Here is a 16,876-nt window from a genome sequence, read left to right as displayed (position 1 = left end):
CATAATCGATCACATAACACGGCACACGCACGCCCTATTTGAATGGCATTGCCTACCAACTTTGGGGGGCGGCCCCCTCAAATATTTTATGGGGGGGGACGTCGGCCCTAGGAGCTGGCTCCTAAGATTTTGGGGGAGGAAGCACGGGCGTAGCCAGGATTTATGGGGGAGGCAAGTTTCATGTTTGGGGGGACAGAACCTCAGATAAGTATTTTTATTGATTTACTCGATTTGGGGGGGCAGCTGCCCCCTGCTCCCCGTTTCCTTGGCTACGCCCATGGAAGCAAGACATGACTTTAGAATGATCCTGGAAGGGGCGGGGGCTCTGGCTTCACCCGCCCCATCGCTGGGCTGGGCTGGGCTTCAGGCACAAGTAGCGTAGGACGGGTCCAGCAAGCAGCTAGTCTCGAGCAGCGCCGGGCGGCTAAGCAGACGCAAGGCGAAGTTTGCTCGTCTGCAGCCGGGCTCCGCAGGCAATGGGTCCCGGCGGGAGGAAGCGAAAGGCGCCCCCACCCGAGGACGATGACGGCGGCAGCAGCAGCAGCAGCGGTTCCGAGCAGGAGCCGCCGCCGCCGCCGCCCATCTCTCTCCTGCCTCCGGAGCTGCTGATCAAGATCTTCGAGTACCTGGACGACGAGGACCAGGTCCAGGTGTCGCAGGTGTGCCGCGACTGGCAAGCCGCTTCCTACCAGATCTTGTGGTGGCGTTCGGAGGCCCCCGTGTCCCTGTGCCATCTCCGCAACGACCCGTCGATGTTGGCCAACATGGCAGCCTGGGGCATCCGTCGGGTGCGGATCGTGATGACGCCCTGTGTCACCATGGGCTTCGCCAGCCACGCAAGCTGCACCCCCGAAACCTACAGTGAGCTGTGCCGGGCTTTGCGGGCCGGGCTGCCCTCCCTGCGGGCGCTGAACATGACCGGCTGCCCATCCGTCACCAAGAGGAGCCTGGCGCAGATTGGCAAGCATCTGAAAGGCCTGGAAGAGCTGGTGCTGTTCGGGTGCAGGCACGTGAGTGACTCGGGCCTCCTGCTCCTCAGCAACAGGCTGCTGCACCTGAAGAAGCTCAGCCTGGACCACTGCAACCTGGTCACCAACGTGGGCGTAGGGCACTTGGCGGGCATCACGGCAAGGGGCTGCCTGCAGCTGGAGTGCCTCAGCCTAGAGAACTGCGACAGACTCAGCGATGTTGCCCTCCACCACGTGGCCCAGGGCCTCCCCCGCCTGCGCTACCTCAGCGTCCGCTTCTGTGGGGGCATCAGAGATGAGGCTTTGGTGCCCCTGTCGCGCCTGACCAGGCTGAGAACCCTCAACCTCAGCTTCTGCCAGAGAATCACCGACGTGGGCATTGGGCACCTCGCGGGCATCACTGCCGACGGCTGCCTGGAGTTGGAGGAACTCGACCTGGCGGGCTGCGGCCAGCTCAGCGATCATGCCGTCCGCTACGTGACCCAGGGCCTCCCCCGCCTGGTCCACCTCAGCCTCCGCTTCTGTGGGAATATCGGGGATGGGGCTCTGCTGTCCATGTCGCTCCTGAGCAGGCTGAAGAGCCTCAACCTGAGCTTCTGCCAGAGAATCAGCGACGTGGGCATTGGGCACCTTGCGGGCATCACCAGCCGCGGCTGCCTGCAGCTGGAGGAGCTCGACCTTGAGGAATGCGAGCGGCTCACCAATCTCACCTGTCGGTATCTGGCCCAGGGCCTCTCCTGCTTGCGCCACCTCAAACTCTGCTGCTGTGAGAAGATCAGGGACGAGGGGCTGCTGTTCCTGTCGGGCATGAGGAGCTTGAACATCCTCGAAGTAAGCTACTGCAATATCACCGACCTGGGAATTAGGCACCTGTCGAGGGGGTGCTTGCCCCTTTCAACCTTGAACATTACCTGCTGCGAGACTCTGGGAGACGCAAGTCTGGCTTATATCGTACGGGGCTTGGGCAGGCTGCGCAAGCTCTACCGCTGTGGTTGCAACTTCAGCCTCGACTGCATGCTAGAACTGGAGCAACAGATGCCTGGACTGTCGATTCTCTGAGATCTGTGTAATCTGCCAAACAGTTTGTCTACTGACGTAGCTCGGTCAGTAGAGCACGAGACTCCTAATCTGTCAAGGAGACCCATGCTGGGCAAAATATTTCTGCATTGCAGGGGGGTTGGACTAGATGACCCTTGTGGTTCTTTTCCAACTCTGCAATTCTATTATTACTGTTGCTTTTCACCAGTGCCTTTCCGTTTTGTATTTTTTCTGATAAAAAGCATGTGAAAACTAAGGGCATTTGGTTATTTTCTCCTCTATTCTGCAAACCATTTTCATTTTGTGTTGTGTTTTTCAGATGGTATGTCTGAGGTCATTAAGAGATAAAAACTTTCTTTTTAGTGATTTGTAAGTTGCCCTGGAAGTCTTTTTTTTTTTGGCAGAGGAGCAGGATTTCTTTAAAAATCAAAAACAATCCCTAATTAGGTATTACTTCAGTTGCAAAAGTATGCAATTAGCAGACCTCTATTATTCCATGCTGTGCAACTGCTTCTACATTCCTGATGTCTTACGACAAAATTAAAAGTTTGCCAACCCTTTTGAAAAGAAAACAATACTATGAAAAAGCACACAGAAACTGAAAAACAAAAAAACAAGACCTGAAATCATAGCACCTTCACGGGTCCAGGAATTTTTGGCGCTACAAGTCGGGTGTTAAGCACACTTACCTGGGAAAGTGCACATTTTGTTTGTAGAAACAAATATATTTTTAAAATAAAAATATTACCATGATACAAGAACATGAGAAAAGCCCTGCTGGATCAGGCCAAAGACCTATCTAGTCCATAAGATGCTTCTGTGAAGCCCAAAGGCAGGAGCAGAGAATGAATGAAATCTTTATTTGCATCAGCCATCGGCCATAGCAATAAAACAACAATACAATATACAAAGAATAGAAATAAAAAGTCAATTATATAAAATACTGTGGCATTTGCCCTCCTAGGTGTGTGACATCATACTGGGTTCATAAGGAAAGGGTTAACTAATTGTAAAATGACTAACCTATAGGAACCCAAGGGGAGGAGTTCGGATTCAAGTTCGAGTTGTTAAGAAGTCAGTCTGGAGTTAAGAGAGAGGGAGGATAAGTCTGTGGGTTGGGCTAGTCTGGTGTGAGAGAGTGAGAGAATCTGACAAACTGCTGAGATAATCAGTCAGAAGGTATTAGGAAGGTATAGACCGGTAAAGAAACTAAGGTTAAGAAACTGACAAGAAAATTATCTGAGAAACCATAAACTTGTTAATGCTTAAAAAATAAACTTGTTTATTTGGTTTAATTTTAACTGTCTGGACTCAGTGTGTACCCGAGAGTAACGGGTTGGTGGCAGCGGGGAAGCGAGCACAGCGGTGGCACAGGGATCAATAGACCGTCAAACGTCCGGGGACCCTGTGTGATCACCACAAATACATTTTAGGGTTCTGAATCAATAGGCAAATACAGTCATAACCCAGGTTACAGACACTTCAGGCTGCGTTTTTTCAGGTTACGGACACGCCGAAACCCAAGTACCGGAATGGGTCACTTCCGGGTTTCGGTGGTCGCGCAAGCGCAGAAGTGCTAAATCACACTTTGCCATTACGCAGAAGTGCCAAATCGCAACCGTGTGCACGCAGACGCAGTGCTGCGGGTTGTGAACATGCCTCCCACATGGATCACGTTCGCAACCCGAGCGTCCACTGTAGTGGATCTTATTCTGAGTGCCCCAACTAAAAACCTTGCAACCTTTGCTGTCACTTGCTCATCTTGATCTGCCAAAAGAAAGGACAGTGGCAGTGGTTCAGTGACCCAGAATAGACAATAAAATACAGTGGTACTTCGCAAGACGAATGCCTCGCAAGACGGAAAACTCGCAAAACGAAAGGGTTTTTGGTTTTTTGAGTTGCTTCGCAAGACGATTTTCCCGATGGGCTTGCTTCGCAAGACGGAAACGTCTTGCAAGTTTGTTTCCTTTTTCTTAAAACCGTTAATACAGTTGCAACTTGACTTCGAGGAGCAACTCATAGCACGCGGTGTGGTAGCCTTTTTTGAGGTTTTTGAAGACTTTGGTGATTTTTGAAGCTTTTCCAAAACTTTTCCGACACCGTGCTTTGAAAGACGAAAAAAACCGCAAGACGAAAAAACTCGCGGAACGAATTAATTTCATCTTGCGAGGCACCACTGTAGGGGTGATAATCTCATTCCTCAAGTCTTTATAAAGAGTGCAAGCTAGAAGGGCATGCACCAATTCACTATTGCAATCTCCACAGGGACATAAGCGTTTTCGTGCGGAATCCTTTGTGTGTGTGTGGGGGGGGAATACTGTGGAAACCAATGGCAAATTTTGTGGGGCCTGGCGTGAGCCTGATCCAGATACTGATGCAGGATCCGTTTGCCAGTGCCTCCCATCACCTGCCACTCTTTGGGTGATCACAGGATGGGTGGGTGTAGAGTGGCTACATGGCTCTAGGCTTTGGCCCTGGCTGTGTTACTACACAGAAGCAAGAGATGGAAGGTTTCATGTGTGGCTCATAGCCCCATCCCAGACAGGACAGAAGAGACTAGGTCAAGCCACAAGAAGCCCAGAGATCTAATGGTTGAGGGAGTCCCATCAATAAGAACTGGCTCCTCCCGCAGCAAGTAAAGAAGAGATACTTGCAATGTTAGTGCGCTCATACCCAGAGCATTTGCTAATAAACAAAGGGTGGCAGCGGCAGGCCCTTAGACACTAAAAATGGGGAAACTGCAGCCACTGACTTGATTTCACATGGGGTGGGGGCGAATGGAGGAGAGAAGGAACAATTCAGAGTTCCACTGAGAATGATCTGTCTCTCTCCAGGCAGCTTCCCGGGTGCAGAGGAAGTAACATAAAACCCTGCCCACTTTTAGCTCTGGCTCCACTTACCACAAGCTACAGCCCTGGTCCACCAACAAAATGTACCTCCCACAAAACACCCCCTAAGGGAATCTGGACCTCCACAAAAAAGTGTGTTCGGGCTGAATGATGGGGGTGGATTATTATAAGGTGTGACACATCCAACACTCACCAAGGCACGTAACAGAAGCAATGCAGACGTTCTGGCTGACATTTGTGTCAAAATAGGGGTCAACTTTACCTTCTCTGAGGTAATAACTGCTGTAGTATAGTTATTGATTCACACTTGTGTGCATGAAAGGCCTAACCTGAGCCCTGAGCTGAAGTTGCCAGTGTGGGTGTGGCTTAGCAGGCTCTTAAGAGTAGGGTTACCAGTCGTCCCCGGATTTGCAAATCTGTCCCCTGGAAATGTGGCAGTGGCAGCTTCAGTAGCCCGGAGCCAGCCTGGTAGCGCAGTTGGCTCTGGCTGGCTTCAGGAGCTGCTCACTACCGCCGCCACTGCCGAAGGGGAACCAGGGACGTCCAGTGGTACAGATCTCCTGCCCCCTTCCCCCTTTGTTTTGACAGATCAGGGGAGGCTTGGGAGTCATGGGTGGGCGGGCGTTGCCCAGGAGGGGCGCAAGGTGTGTGGTTTCTCTGCCAGGCAAGGTGCAAAGCCCTCCTTTTGAACCCTGTGATACATAAATGCACAGGTTTTTTTTAAATTAAAAAACTGGGCAACAGCCACCCACCCGTGACTCCCCCCAATCAGTCAAAACAAAGGAGGAGGGGGGCAGATTGGGGGGAAGCTCAGGAGTCACGGATGTGCAGCATGCTGTTGCCCAGTTTTTAAAAAACTCTGTGCATTTATGTTTCACAAGGTGGAAAAAAAGGGCTTTGCACCTTTATACAATATGAATGTTTGCTTGGGCCCAGGGTCTTTTGCCTCACCATCCCCACTACTGACTCCCTGTTGCTACTCAGCTTCCAAAAAAAAAAAAGTGTCCCCGGATTCACTGAAAAAAATCTGGTAACTGTATCTTAGAGGCCTCTCCTCCAACCCTTTCTTCTCTGTGATTTCTGGAACAAACAAGAAACCATGTGGCCATGGCTCTCTGCAAGTGAACTGCATCTCTCCAAAAGGAAAGTTTTTAAATGAACAATAGTTCACATGTAACCTCCTGGTATGGAGGGCAAGTGCAAACTATGGCTTGAAACTTTAGATGTAATGGCACCAACACATGCACATGGAGGTGGGACGGTGGTACACGGAACATAAGGCTGCAATAATATTATTTTAAAACCAACTGATTGCACCAAATGTTATGCTGCGTTTAGGAAAAAAGTTTTAATTTTACTTCAAAATGTACAGTATAAAAAATTAACAAGAGTGATTCTGAACAAAAACTACAAAAAATAATAATTCCACTTCAGCAATCAATCAAAAGGCTTTGACAGACAATGGTACAGAGTATTCTGTAGACTTCCCAGATGCAGAAAAATGCATTTTAGGATCCATTGGCAATTGAATCTTCCTCCATCTCTTCTTCAGCCTCATCCATAGGGCCTAAAGAAAAGAGCACAATTTCTTAATATTTTAATCATTCCATCCACCACAAATGTGAAGCTGATGATAAGGAGTGACTGTACAGGTCTGCTTTTTTATTCTATGGAAGTATTCCAAAGATGGGCTTTTGATGCTTCAAATTTAAGTGAATTTGCAGGTTCTTAACTTATTTGCTTCCTCAAGCTGCAATAATGGCTATTCTACTAACTACTGCTGCCAAGAAATACTTAATTTTGCATAGTGGCCTTTTCTAGGCTATGGAAAATCCTAGCTTTCTTAAAACTTCTGTCTAAAAATCAGAAGCTGCCTTATACCATCTTGGCTGTGAGTCCTGGAAGATCTGCTCCCTGCCTGGCAGGCCTTTTCCCACCTGGCCTGGGAGGGCAGGGCTATGATTGACTCCAGCTACAAAAGCCAAGGCTGATGAACAGATTATTGGGCTGGGGTATTGTTTGGCTGGTGGCAGGGGTGGGTGGGTGTGTTGTTGTTGACTTCTGGCAAGGGCCAACTCCCCTGCGCGGAGAGGAAGAAAGCGACAGAAAAGGGGCAGTCCAACCTCTGTTCTAAATGTCCTGCAAGAATAAGGGTTCCAAAGATATTCCTTACCTGCTTTACGATCTCTGCCAGGTATCTGACCAGCCTGCAACAGACCCTTCAGCCTCTCTACTTCAGCAAGTGTTGTGGCATTAGCAATGGCATTCTTAAAGGGAAAAATCAAAGGTCACTTATGCAACACTGTTAACATTAAATTCAATGCCTGTTTCACAACAATTGAACTGTGCCTATTACAACAGTGCTAACAAGCCTGGTCTGAACACCAAGGAAGAAGAGGAGGAGTTTGGATTTGATATCCCGCTTTATCACTACCCGAAGGAGTCTCAAAGCGGCTAAAATTCTCCTTTCCCTTCCTCCCCCACAACATACACTCTGTGAGGTGAGTGGGGCTGAGAGACTTCAGAGAAGTGTGACTAGCCCAAGGTCACCCAGCAGCTGCATGTGGAGGTTCCCCAGATTACAAATCTACCACTCTTAACCACTACACCACACTGGCTCTGAAAACGATTCAGCATGTCAAGAAGAGTTCAATTCAATTCCAGCTAGAGGGTGACATGTTATTACCTATTACATTTTAGCTGTTCCTCCTTAGACAAATACATATTTAACCTACTGATATCTACCCCTAGCTATCAGACTGTGTTGATCTGGCCACTTAGAAACTTGAATTTTTGCAATAAGGTGCAAGACAGTTATAGTATGTTTACAAAATCTGAACTCTTTATTTGCAAAGGAAAGCTACGCAAACTATGTCAGTACCTGAAAAACAAAGCAATGTGGCACACTCAATACACACATAGATAGATCTATCTTCTGGAAGTAAATGACAGTGAATGTTTTTCTTGGTAGATTCCTCCCTGTACAAGTCTGAAAAACATTACCTTAATAGCCTCCACATCTCCTGGGGAAGGGCCCACCTTCTTTTTGTCACTTGGCAAGCCAGCACCTGGGTTGAAACTTCAGAAGGAAAAAAGACGCCTTGTTAAAGTCAAAGAGTTATTGTCATGCTTCTCAAGCTTCCAAAGAGAAGTCTCCAGAAGCACCAATTTCAATCAGGTGTAGTATCTTATCTTTGTTAACAAACTGATACAATCAAGTAATAGCTCCTTCAGAAACACCAGCAGAGTGACCTTCCCACATCCCACCCGTTTTAGAGCCTTTTATGAAAAAAATATCAATCGGATGTGTTGTTCAAGCTGCTAGCTTGGATGTTAAAACTGTCAGGGTTCATAATGTACTTGTCGGGAAAAAGAGGCAATGATTGCCATTCATCAACAAGGCAATTTTGGTGCTAACTAGCGCACCAACTACTCAATTTTCTTACAGCCCAAGAGTATTTACAAACCGGCTGTGGTGTTTCTGAAGGAGACTGCCAGTTTAAAGTGGTTATCTGTATCTTACGTTTTTGCTCTCCTGGCAATATCCTTTGCAAGCTGTGCACCCCGCTTGCCCTTGAACATTTTCTCTGCCTCCTGACGCTCCTACAGCGATACCACACACACAGAGTTAATGCAACATTCAATAGAAGCATGTATACGGTGCATAGCTCCTGTATCCCAAAAAGAAATGGCACGGTGATGTGCAATTCTTGAAAAAACAAGGTGGCATCAAGATGAAGCCTTAAAAGTTGGCCCTAGTGAAACCTATAACCCTTCACAAGAAAGATCTATTTTCCATTTAGCTCAGATGGCAAGGGAGTCCACTGAGATATTCCCCACCACGCAATAGTTCCTGTCCATTAATTTCACTTCAAAAACAGTATGAAGTTGATTGAAGTCACAGCCAGCAGGCAAACTAGAGTTTATTTGTTACACAAGAAACTAACATTTAATCTCAAAGCATATTTGATAAGACTCTGCTTTCTTTCCTCCAGCCACAGCTGCGGGCAGGGAACAGACACCCCCCCATTTCTAGGAATTACCTTCACAGAAACTATCTCAAGTAAATGGAACACACAATAAGATACAGACTAAAATGCTTCAGCATGTTTATCGTCTGAAAACTGCTTAAAGCTTTCATTTAGGCTAACATTTGCTGATTGGTGAGGAGAAGGCAATCCTGTATTTATGTTAATAATGATTCAAATCTAAAATACGGTTCCAAATAAAAAAGCTTCCAGGCTTATGACTGCAGATTCATAAATGTGTTTTCATGATATCTGTAGGGTCATGAGAAAGGCATTCAGAATTACATTTGCAGAGCCATAGCCATAAACAAATGTCACAGTCTGAAAATGCGTTATAATGAGAAAATTATGTTATACTATAGGCACGAAAAGAAAACTCAAGTAGTAAACATTTAAATGCATAGCTTCTCAAAAGACAAATTCTTCACAATTGCCAAAACACTTACTTTTAATTTCACTTTTTGGAAATCCAGGACTCTGACTTGTGGGACCTTGAAGATGACATACAACCTATAATGCTTCTTATTTGTCACTGGATTCCTTAAAATACTGAAGGGAGGAAAAGAAGAAACATATTTACACAGTTCAAACAAAGGCACTGCTGAAGAGGAATGTTTTGGCCCAACATTCCCTATTGCCAAGTGTCTTTCCCCTTCATCTCCCAGGTTCTTACCAATGTTGGGAATAATTATTTTTAAGAGGCCAGACCAAATGGAAAGACCCTAGTCCTGCCAACCTCTTAACCATGCTTTGGTCCACCAGCCACTTTGAGGACCGAGGATAAAAAGTCCGAGTTGCTTGACTAATTAAAGGGAGATTAATAACCAAAAGTAAACTGATTACACTATTTGATGAAGAATAAGAGCTTTGATTGCTGTCACCGTTAGTGGGTTACTGATGTCAGAACTGCTCTCAAATTTAATTTTATTGGAGGCAGGACCTACTAATCTGCTATGTGTTAATGTGTATCTGTTTGTGATGCTCATGAACATAAAAGTTTATGCAAACATTACAAACAGAGACAGGAAGACGTGACACTTCTTTCAAAGACCTATGCTATCCAGTGCCATCTATGAATCAAAATATTATCTGATAACTATATGAAGCATAATATTTTCATTTCATTCTGAAAAAGCCTCAGCAAAATGTTAAAAAATGAACCATGCAAATGTTAATTACATAAAATAAACAGGGATCTCTTCAATATATAATTATTTATCTCATCATACTCTTATTATACTCTCCTCTTGTGAAGAAGCATCACTCTGTGGTAAGAATTCACATCTAAAGACCCCAGGTGTACATTTTTATTATTTTAATAATGTTTCAGCGTTTCACTTTCTTTGCATTTAACTGTTAGACAGAATGTGTTAGGCTTGAGTTTTGTGTGTTCTCATTTGTGAGTCTCTCCCGCCTACGCTGCATTCCATCTCTCCTTATCTGACCTTGAAAGCAGCACAAATGGCAGGATGTTTTCACATGAGTTAGTACCAGAGTCTTAATCAAAAATCCTTGGAAGCTTCCTGAAAGATAGATGGAGAAACGTCAGCAAAGAATGATAATAGACTAGGCTGCCAGGGCAATGTGGGACATCCAATACCCAAAATGGGCAAAAGGTCTAGGCACTGCTGGTCAACCACAAGACGACAGCAGAGGGAGTGGAAAGCAGGAAAAGGCCATACATTTTTTCTGTTTCATGACCTGTAACCTTTCCTGACGTATGTGAAGATGTTTTATGACTCTTCGTTTGCTATGTTTGAACTACTATATAAGCTCAGAGCAAACCCTCTCAACTGGCACTTTGGGTTGAGTTCTATTGCAATAGATACATAAAATAAATAAAAACGCCGAGTCCCTAAATCTGGATGCTGGACTTGAAACAGTTTCCTTGGTTCTGTGGTTCATTTAAAAGGTGGTCCCTCACCTGGGTAACAAACAGTGGGGGTGTAGAGGTGAATTCTTACCACAACTCCACACTCGGAAATCCCTAGAGAGCTTTTGGAAAACAAAGCAAGCCCTCTTAGTTCTATTAAGTGTTGAAGGCTTCGGGGGGGGGGGGGGAAATATTTGGCAGATCATGTTGCCAACCTTAATTTATAGGACAGACGTTTGGTAAGGAAGGCATATTATAATATTTGATCACAAAGGTGAATTATCTCATACCTCAGATATGTTAGTGATTTGACAGTTGCCAAAGGATCTAGATCACCCTGAATAAGAGAAACACAAATGTAGTTAAAGCTATGTTAATATATGTTTTCCAGCTCACACTGAGGCCCCTTAACCAAGAGTTAATTATACTATAAAATGAGGATCATTGCATTCATTTCAAACTTTATAGCTTAAGAACAGTTAGGCTTAACTCACTATGTGAAACATGTTAAACACATTTGTCTCAGTTGTATGGCTTTACATTGTAAAAGCAAGACAATTAACCCTTAGTGTCTTTGCATTCAAAAATTCACCCAGAACAGAAGCAACAAAAGTTATTTATGGGGTCAGTTTACATTCTAGGGTTTATTTTCAACTGATTTTTTTCACTTGGTTACTGAGCTCTTCTCCAAGGGTGTGTATGGCTTACTACACCCAACCATATTGTATGTAGATGCTATTTCCAATTGGACATTGCTTCTCTCCACATATAAATGCACCAAAAGAAAAATCTGTGATCTTATACGGAGACAACATGTGCACCATTTTCCTATACAGTGGTACCTCAGGTTATAAGCCAGAAATAGTACCTTGGGTTAAGAACTTTGCTTCAGGATGAGAACAAAAATCGTGGGGCAGCCCCATTAGCTAAAGTGGTACCTCAGGTTAAGAACAGTTTCAGGTTAAGAACAGACCTCCAGAACGAATTAATTTCTTAACCCGAGGTACCACTGTACATTTTGTCAATGACAAAATTGCATATTAACAAAATACAGTGTCCGATTAAGAAATAATTTTAAGTTCAGGTTTTTCAGGTAGTTTTGGATCATAGAGCTTATTTGTTTAACTTTGCTTTTCCTAAGCTCAGACAAGCCTTTATGGCCATTTATTTTCAGACCAAGCAACCAGCCAAGATTGATGGTAGATATCAAAGGACTGCCATGCTGACTGAAGGCAGCAGGAGCCCATTAACATCTGGAGGGCCACAAGCTTCAAACTGTTGTTTCTGCAGCTGGCTTGATTAAACTTAGCAAAATTTGTTACAAATCACAATCTCTAGGTCATTCACAATGATAAGCTGTGATCAGTGGAAAGCAAAATTTAACCGCTGCCAAGGACTCTCAGCTGCATGGAAGGAAGAAATGGGAGAGCAGTGTTGTTCAGGGTCATCTTGCTCATGCATGTAGCACAAAACCATGGTTTAATGTTGTGTGCTAACCTGGGCCATTTCTTTATTTTAAGCAACAACATGGAAACAATATTCTGAGTAACATTTCACTGGTATTATCTGCTACATTGCAACTGCTCTCAAGAAGTCAGAATGGGTAAAATCTTCACTGAGAAAGTTGCCTCATGTAATCAAAAAAAGGCAAGAAAACCCTATCTTAGAAAATTTGGGGCCTTTCTAGTGATTACGTGTACAGTGGTGCCCTGCAAGACAAATGCCTCGCAAGATGAAAAACTCGCTAGACGAAAGGGTTTTCCGTTTTTGCGTTGCTTCGCTAGACGAATTTCCCTATGGGCTTGCTTCGCAAGACGAAAACGTCTTGCGCTTTTTTTTTAAAGCCGCTTGAAGAGGCGCAGTTGCGGCGGACCGTGCTTCGCAAGATGAAAAACATCGCAAGATGAAAAGACTCGCGGAATGAATTCTTTTTGTCTTGCGAGGCACCACTGTATGTCATTCAATCATTCCAATTTCTTTCATCCTTTATTTCACTTACCAATTCCATGATGTTATTGTTGGTAAGAATGAGCTCCTTGAGATTTGGTAAAGACTGTTCAAGTCCCTCACCTATTCGGCTAAAAAAAGGGGGGGGGGAGCCATCAGAATAATTATTATCTTGGAAGTTATAAGTCCTCTTCCCCAAACTTCAACTGCTTTTAAGCTTAGACTTGAATAAGTCTTGAATAAGTGGTACAAGAAGTAGAGTATTGAGAACTGCAGCCAAAGAGATCTCAAAATTGAAGTTGGAAAGACACTCACCTTAACCTGTTGTTATTCATCAGCAATGTTTTCAGTCTTTTCAGCAGAGGAAACCCATCTAACTTCCGAATCTCATTGTCAGAGAAATCGATAGCATCAAACTGGTCCAAGGTAGCGCCCAAGTTCTCAATCACAGGGATCTTATATCCTGATGATGCAACACGGGACAAAAACAAACAAACTATAGTGCAGGAGAAATATATACTTCAGTTATGCATTAGACGACATATGAAAGAAAACTATCACCTCAGTGTTTCTTACAACTATCCTGACAATTCTGAGAGGATGGACTTGGGGTTACTCAGTGAAATTGCGTGCCAGCAGTTTTAGGATAGGCAGAAAAAAATAGTACTTCAAAGCACTCAATACTAATTTGTAGTTCTCACTGCTACAAGTCATGTTAAATAACGGGTGTGCCTTCGCTCACAGGTAGAGCACATGCTTTGTTTGAAGAAGGTCTCAGGTTTAATATCTGGAAAATTCAGGTAGGGCTCAGAGAGGCTTCTGTCTGAAACCCTAGAGAGTCACTACCAGTCAATGTAGAAGCAACACTGAGCTTGACAGACCAATGGTCGGCTCAGTATATGACAGCTTCCTTTGTGGTAATAGCCATTCTCTTAAATTGCTTTAAAAAAGCAGGCTCACAAAGGGAAATTCCATCAACAGTTAACAGCTGCAACAATTAATTAAAAGCTCTATTCTTAAGAAATCACTCTAGATGCCAAATACTTGTGGGAGGGAGGGTTATTAGGTGTTTTTGTTTCACTTTGGTTTGTATTCTGTGTTCCCATTTTGCATTTTTATGTTGTGATCTGCCCTGTGATATAGAGATTTAATAAATTAAAATGAATACTAAACATGACGGAGTAAGGGTCTTCATTAGCTCCTTTTGAGTTTCCTGGAACTGTGTGGATGGCCTGTTATTAGAGACTGTATATATATGCAACAGGACGCGGGTGGCGCTGTGGGTTAAACCACAGAGCCTAGGGCTTGCTGATCAGAAGGTCGGTGGTTCAAATCCCCGTGACGGGGTGAGCTCCCATTGCTCGGTCCCTGCTCCTGCCAACTTAGTAGTTCGAAGGCACGTCAAAGTGCAAGTACAGTGGTACCTTGGGTTACAGACGCTTCAGCTTACAGACTCCGCTAAGCCAGAAATAGTACCTCGGGTTAAGAACTTTGCTTCAGGTCAAGAACAGAAATTGCGTGGCGGTGGCGCAGTGGCAGCGGAAGGCCCTATTAGCTAAAGTGGTACCTCAGGTTAAGAACAGTTTCAGGTTGAATGGACCTCCAGAACGAATCAAGTTCTTAACCTGAGGTACCACTGTAGATAAATAGGTACCACTCCGGCGGGAAGGTAAACGGCGTTTCCGTGCACTGCTCTGGTTCGCCAGAAGCAGGTTAGTCATGCTGGCCACATGATCCAGAAGCTGTACGCCGGCTCCCTCAGCCAATAAAGCGAGATGAGTGCCGCAACCCCAGAGTGGGCCACGACTGGACCTAATGGTCAGGGGTACCTTTACCTATCTACAGTACAGTGGTACCTCGGGTTACATACGCTTCAGGTTACAGACTCCGCTAACCCAGAAATAGTGCTTCAGGTTAATAATAATAATAATAATAATTTATACCCCGCCCTCCCCAGCCAAGGCTGGGCTCAGGGCGGCTAACAAGCAATAATAAAAACAAATTGAATGAATACAACTTAAAACAAAATTAAAATACAACATTAAAATATTGAAACCTCATCGCAGGAGGAGAAAGGAAAAGAAAAAAGAAAGAGGGGGGTGGAATCAAATTGGCTCTAAGCCAAAGGCCAGGTGGAAAAATTCTGTCTTATAGGCCCTGCGGAAAGAAATCAGATCCTGCAGGGCCCTGGTCTCATGAGGCAGAGCGTTCCACCAGGCCAGAGCCAGAGTTGAAAAGGCCTTGGCTCTGGCTGAAGCTAATCTAACTTCCTTAGGGCCCGGGACCACTAGGGTGTTGCTTTTTATGGACCTTGACGCTCTCCGTGGGGCATACTGTTAAGAACTTTGTTTCAGGATGAGAACAGAAATCGTGCTCCGGCGGCGCAGCGGCAGCAGGAGGCCCCATTAGCTAAAGTGGTGCTTCAGGTTAAGAACAGACCTCCGGAACGAATTAAGTACTTAACCCGAGGTACCACTGTATATGCAACAGGGTTCTTCTTACGTTAGCACCTGTCCATTATTTTGGGGGTGCTCACCGAACCAACTTTGCTCCTTAAGGCCCAGGTGACCTTTGCGGCATTGGGCTCCTATTACCACCAGCTGCAACAGGTACGCCAACCACACCCTTTCCAGGACAGGGGCGGCGCGACCCACGTGGGCCACCTAACGTGACCCTCTTGAGCCACCGTCCCCCGACTCAGCTGCCCCTCACGCTTTGCCTACTGCCCGCGCGCTTCAGGCCTACTAAGGCCAAGCAAGCGCCGCGCGCTTCCCGCTCCCAGGCCGCCGCCGCCACCACCACAAGGCCGAGTTCCTCACCGCGCAGGTCCAGCTCCCGGTCCCGCACGGCGTTTGTGTACTGCGCCGCCTGCTCGATGAGCTCCGCCGTCAGCTTCACCATTTTCGCTCCCCGCGGCCGCCGCACACCAAAAGAAAACCTGAGCGGCACGCCGACGGGGGAACCAAATTAATACGCATGCGCCGGCCGGCCGCGCAGCCCGCAGAGCCGAGTCGCCGAGCCACGTAGACAGGTAAGTCGAGTGCCGAGCGGCGCCTTCGGAGAGACGCTTGCTCGTCGCCATAGCGACGCTTTGAGTTCCGGGAGGCCTGCAGAGGCTTTTGGGTCCAGTTGCGCTTACACTCGAGAAGAGAAGCATACGGTGCCCGCTTGGTTAGACTCAGTTAACTAACGTGCCAATTCATTTAGCACTGCGCATACTTGCAACCAAATTTCTTTTAGCACAATTCTGTACATACTTAAAACTAATTTCTGTAGCACAGTTCTGTGCACACTTACAACTAATTTCTTTAGCACAGTTCTATGCATAAGGTAAAGGGAGCCCTGACCATTAGGTCTAGTCGTGGCCGACTCTGGGGTTGGTACGCTCATCTCGCTTTATTGGCTGAGGGAGCCGGCGTACAGCTTCCAGGTCATGTGGCCAGCATGACTAAGCCGCTTCTGGTGAACCACAGCAGCGTACGGAAACGCCGTTTACCTTCCCGCTGGAGCGGTACCTATTTATCTACTTGAATTTTGCTGTGCTTTCGAACTGCTAGGTTGGCAGGAACAGGGACCGAGCAACGGGAGCTCACCCCGTCGCAGGAATTCGAACCGCCGACCTTCTGATCGGCAAGTCCTAGGCTCTGTGGTTTAACCCACAGCACCACCCGTGCCCCTTAGTGCTGTGCATACTTGCCACCAAATTTCTTTTAGCACAATTCTGTGCATACTTACAACTAATTTTTTTAGCACAGTTCTGTGCATACTTGCCACCAAATTTCTTTAGCACAATTCTGTGCATACTTACAACTAATTTCTTTAGCACAGTTCTGTGCATACTTACCACCAAATTCCTTTAGCACAATGCTGCGCATACTTGCAAGCAGGTTCTGTTGAGCTCAGAAAGGCTGCTCCCAATTGCACATGTACAATTCCACACATACTGAATGTTCCAACTGACCTCTGGTTTGTAGTCCTTGCTCCTGATGAATTCTTGCAGTATTATCCTTATTTTGTCATTTGGTGAATAAAGAGCACCAGAATAGCCCCGCTGGATCAAACTGAAGGTCCGTCTAGTCCAGCATCCTGTTCTTAGATTGGTTATCCAGATGTCTCTGGGAAACCCACAAAGAGCATGGCAGCACGAAAACCCCTCTCCCCAGTCGTGATCCC

At 45.9% G+C, this 16,876-nt stretch overlaps 2 protein-coding genes across 2 annotated transcripts; one reads left to right on the top strand and one right to left on the bottom strand.

Annotated features, from left to right (window-relative positions):
• The first annotated feature begins 245 nt into the window (after positions 1 to 245).
• On the top strand, positions 246 to 2,262 carry LOC308573813 (F-box/LRR-repeat protein 14-like). The gene has a single exon (XM_081171189.1). It carries the CDS (start codon positions 477 to 479, stop codon positions 2,025 to 2,027), a length of 1,551 nt encoding a protein of 516 aa, XP_081027315.1. The 5' UTR covers positions 246 to 476; the 3' UTR covers positions 2,028 to 2,262.
• A 3,922-nt stretch (positions 2,263 to 6,184) lies between these two features.
• Positions 6,185 to 15,681, bottom strand: SNRPA1 (small nuclear ribonucleoprotein polypeptide A'). Its single transcript, XM_081171320.1, has 9 exons — positions 15,523 to 15,681; positions 13,019 to 13,166; positions 12,756 to 12,834; positions 11,047 to 11,093; positions 9,330 to 9,432; positions 8,379 to 8,458; positions 7,859 to 7,934; positions 7,029 to 7,122; positions 6,185 to 6,422 (listed from the first exon to the last, which is right to left on the bottom strand). The coding sequence occupies exons 1-9, from the start codon at positions 15,602 to 15,604 to the stop codon at positions 6,364 to 6,366; spliced, it is 768 nt and encodes a 255-aa protein (XP_081027446.1). The 5' UTR covers positions 15,605 to 15,681; the 3' UTR covers positions 6,185 to 6,363.
• Between the last annotated feature and the right edge of the window lie 1,195 nt (positions 15,682 to 16,876).

The sequence above is a fragment of the Podarcis bocagei genome (genome assembly GCF_964188305.1).
Source record: "Podarcis bocagei genome assembly, chromosome: 14".
Classification (NCBI taxonomy): domain Eukaryota; kingdom Metazoa; phylum Chordata; class Lepidosauria; order Squamata; family Lacertidae; genus Podarcis; species Podarcis bocagei.
This window is presented reverse-complemented; position numbering and strand designations above follow the sequence as displayed.